This window comes from Lycium barbarum, chromosome 11 (genome assembly GCF_019175385.1).
Source record: "Lycium barbarum isolate Lr01 chromosome 11, ASM1917538v2, whole genome shotgun sequence".
NCBI lineage: Eukaryota > Viridiplantae > Streptophyta > Magnoliopsida > Solanales > Solanaceae > Lycium > Lycium barbarum.
The window spans coordinates 19,463,198-19,466,909 of NC_083347.1; the positions used below are offsets into that span (position 1 = coordinate 19,463,198).

Below are 3,712 nucleotides of genomic sequence, written 5' to 3' on the forward strand. Positions count from 1 at the left end.
TATAAAAATATATATATTTTTTTAAAAGCATGTTTCGTATAGGGTTTGTAATGTAATGTATTGTAAATATAAAACTATTGTCACGTTTCGTAAATATTTCTCCTTAAGATGTATATATACGTAGTTGTCCCTGTATAACTAGCGGGCATAAGTTTTTTAAGGGGGGCCAAAAATAACTTGTTGGATATTATGACGCAAAAATATAAACTTATGGCCTGCGAAAAAATTGTTGGCCTTGAGGGACAAAATTAAAGACCAGCACAAAATATGTACAAAAGTGCAAATGACCCTTCAAAATCTCATTCCAGCCCAACGCAGTACTTGAACTTTGGTTCTATTGCCTTTTAAATTAATAGCATAAAATTTTATTCATATTTTTGCAAGTGAACTCCTATAAACACATAATAGTAGGCAGAAGTACTTCGAATGGACATCGAGTCTCCATTAATTTGCCTTTCATGAATATTTACTGTTTAAGTGCTCAACTTCCTATTAATACCAAAATTTAAATTCCTCGTTCGCCATTTTTTAAACAAAAACAAAAAGTAATTCCCATCCTATTCAACCGACATGCACCATTTTTAATCCTGCAAAACAGATAGAAGAAAGAAAAAATAAAAATCATAACATTCAACAATGAATTAAGCAAACTAAAATAACAATAATGCAAGATTCAAAAAAAAGTTATAACCACTTCAAAGTCAGCTAACAAAAGTCACTCATCCACAACGCTGTCATATTCAATGATTTAGGAGAAAGAAATCCATGCGCAAAATAGACAATTTAATCACAAACAAAAAAAATAATTACAAAACAAAGACAAATATCCAGAAGACCAGTCAATCAATGTTCTAACCAATGGATTTAAAAAGAATACTTCTACAGAAACAGAAAAAAGATAAATGCTGAAGTGAAAGTTGAAAAGTGAAAGTTGAAAGACTTGAGAAAAGACTTTACGTTTGGGACTTTGTTTTGTCATTTTGTTTAATTAGCTAATAATTGATGCTTTTAGTTTATTTAAAAAAAAAAAAAATTGGACCATAAGCCAGCCCAATCTAGTCCCATGAGGTAAGCAGACTGACTTGAGCTACGCTGAACAGTCCCAAGTTTAAATGATCTTAAAAAATGAGTCGAGTGTAATAAAATTTGAAGAAGAAAAAAGGTAAAAGTAAATATTCCTTGACGTCACGGGTTCAAGTTGTAAAAATAACCTCTTGCAGAAATGTAGGATAACTGCGTATAATAGGCCCTTGTGATCCGGCTCCAAAACCCCCCACATAGCAAGAGCTTAGTGCACCGGACTACTCTTTTACTCTTCAAGTGCGTGTGGGTTCGCTTTTCTTTCAAATTACACAAACTTTGTTTCGGTTCACTAACTTTCCAATTTCATGGCTAAAATTCAGGGTTGAGTCATTATTTTGCTTTAGATTTGTTAGATTATGTAATTATTTAGTCAAATATATTTTGTAATCTTCTATTTTAGGATAGCATATATTAGAATTATTTAGTCAAATTAGTTCCTAATTTGTACCCGACAATTAGGTTGTAAATCATGTATATCAACTCATTCAAGGGAACAGAATAATGCAGGAAAACATTCTCTTACATGGTATCAGACTAGGTTCTCCTAAAAACCCTAGCATCCTAAAACCCTAGCCCTTGGCCGCCGACCCCCCCCCCCCCCTTCTCTTTTCGTTTTCCTCTTCTTCGGCTATTCCCCCTCCTCTTTTCCATGGCTGACACCTCCAAGTTGCATCCTGCGACTATCGTCACCAATATCAAATCATGCATCCCTATTGTGCTTGACTACGAAGGAAGCCAATACAATAACTGGGCTACCCTCTTCAAGCTCCATTTTCGTGCAAACTTGGTTATGGACCACATCCTACCTCCTGCCTCCCCCATTGTGCCACCACCGGCAACTGCAGCCGAAAAACTTGCTGCTAAGGCCCTGTGGGAACGGCTGGATGACATTGTTCGGCAATGGATATATAGTACGATATCGAATGATCTTCTCAACATGATCATTCATCAAGAGGACACCGCAACTGAAGCTTGGGACCGTCTTGTTCATCTCTTTCAGGACAACAAATCGGCTAGGGCTCTTGCTCTTAATGCAAAATTCACCAACACAAAATTGGTGGATTTTCCGAATGTGAAAGCATACTGTACCAGGCTGAAAGTTCTTGCAGACAATCTCGCCAACGTCGGTCACAAAGTTTCCGACGAACGACTTGTGCTTCGTCTTCTGCGAGGATTGTCGGAGGAATATAAAACTTTTCGCACGACGGTGCAGCACCGTACTCCTCTCCCATCTTTTGACGTTGTCCGGTCGATGCTTGAGCTTGAGGAGGATAGCCATGCCGAGGACGCCATTCACGACTTCGACTCGAATGCTGTTCTTGTTTCCCACAATGTTACTCCTCAGAATTTCTCAGGAAATTGACAGCCCACTAACTCTGCAAATAATTTCAACAATCGTGGAAATTCGTAGAATCGTGGAAAGAAAAATAACCACGGTCGCAGCGGCGGCAACCGCAACAACCGCGGTGGCAGCGGCAATGGACAAAGCAGTGGCGGGGGCAGCCGCACCAATGCACAGGCATACCAGCCCGTCGCGGCACAACAGTAGGGACCCGCTACCCCGTCGTGGTATTTTCCACCGTGGGCAGCGTGGGGGCAACAGCCGTGGGCCACTCCACCGTGCCCGTACCCCACGGCTGGGTGGCAGCAGCCCCGCGTCTGGCAACAGTCGCGTTCATCTCCTTCGCAGCAGGGAGTTCTTGGTCCTCGTCCTCCACAGTCGTTCTACTCGTCAGCCTCGTCATCACATGGTGGGTATGCGCCCACAGATATTGATCAAGCTATGCACACAATGTCATTGAATCCGCCCGATGACAAGAATTGGTACATTGACACCGGGGCCACATCTCATATGACCAACTCCCAAGGTACTCTTTCGTCTTATTATCAATTGAGTAAAAATAATGGCATTGTTGTTGGTAATGGTAACATGATTCCAATTCGTGGTTATGGTCATACATCCCTTCAACAAAATCCCTCTTTAAAACTGAAAAATGTCCTACATGCACTTAAACTCATCAAAAACCTTATTTCCGTTTGTAAATTTACTATCGATAATATGGTTTCTGTTGAATTTGATCCTTTTGGTTTTTATGTGAAGGATTTACGGACGGGGAGAAAACTCATGAGATGTGAGAGTTCGGGTGATCTTTATCCATTCTTCAAAAAATTTCGAGCCATCTCATTTTCCGCACCATCTGCTTTTAGTGTCATCTCTCCTCATATATGGCACTCCCGTTTAGGTCATCCAGGGGATGTTATTCTTAGTTCTTCACGTAGTAGTAATTTGATTGAATGAATAAGGCTCGAAACAATGTTTGTCATTCTTGCCCTCTGGGGAAATTAATTAAATTACCTTTTTATGACTCTCTTTCAACTACTACTATGCCCTTTGACATTGTTCACAGTGATTTATGGACTTCACCTATTCTTAGCTCTTCATGTCACAGATATTGTGTTTTATTTCTTGACAATTACACTAATTTTCTTTGGACTTTTCCTATCAAAACAAAGTCCCAAGTTTATAATTACTTCTTGTCTTTCTGGACTTTCATTCGCACTCAGTTTGACAAAGAAATCAAAACCTTTCAATGTGACAACGGGCGTGAATTTGACAATGGTCCTTTTC

General features: G+C 39.7%; 1 protein-coding gene across 1 annotated transcript; it reads left to right on the plus strand.

The window, feature by feature from the left end:
* Nucleotides 1-1,732: 1,732 nt before the first annotated feature.
* Nucleotides 1,733-2,446, plus strand: LOC132619519 (uncharacterized). The gene has a single exon (XM_060334403.1). It carries the CDS (start codon nucleotides 1,733-1,735, stop codon nucleotides 2,444-2,446), a length of 714 nt encoding a protein of 237 aa, XP_060190386.1.
* Nucleotides 2,447-3,712: the final 1,266 nt, after the last annotated feature.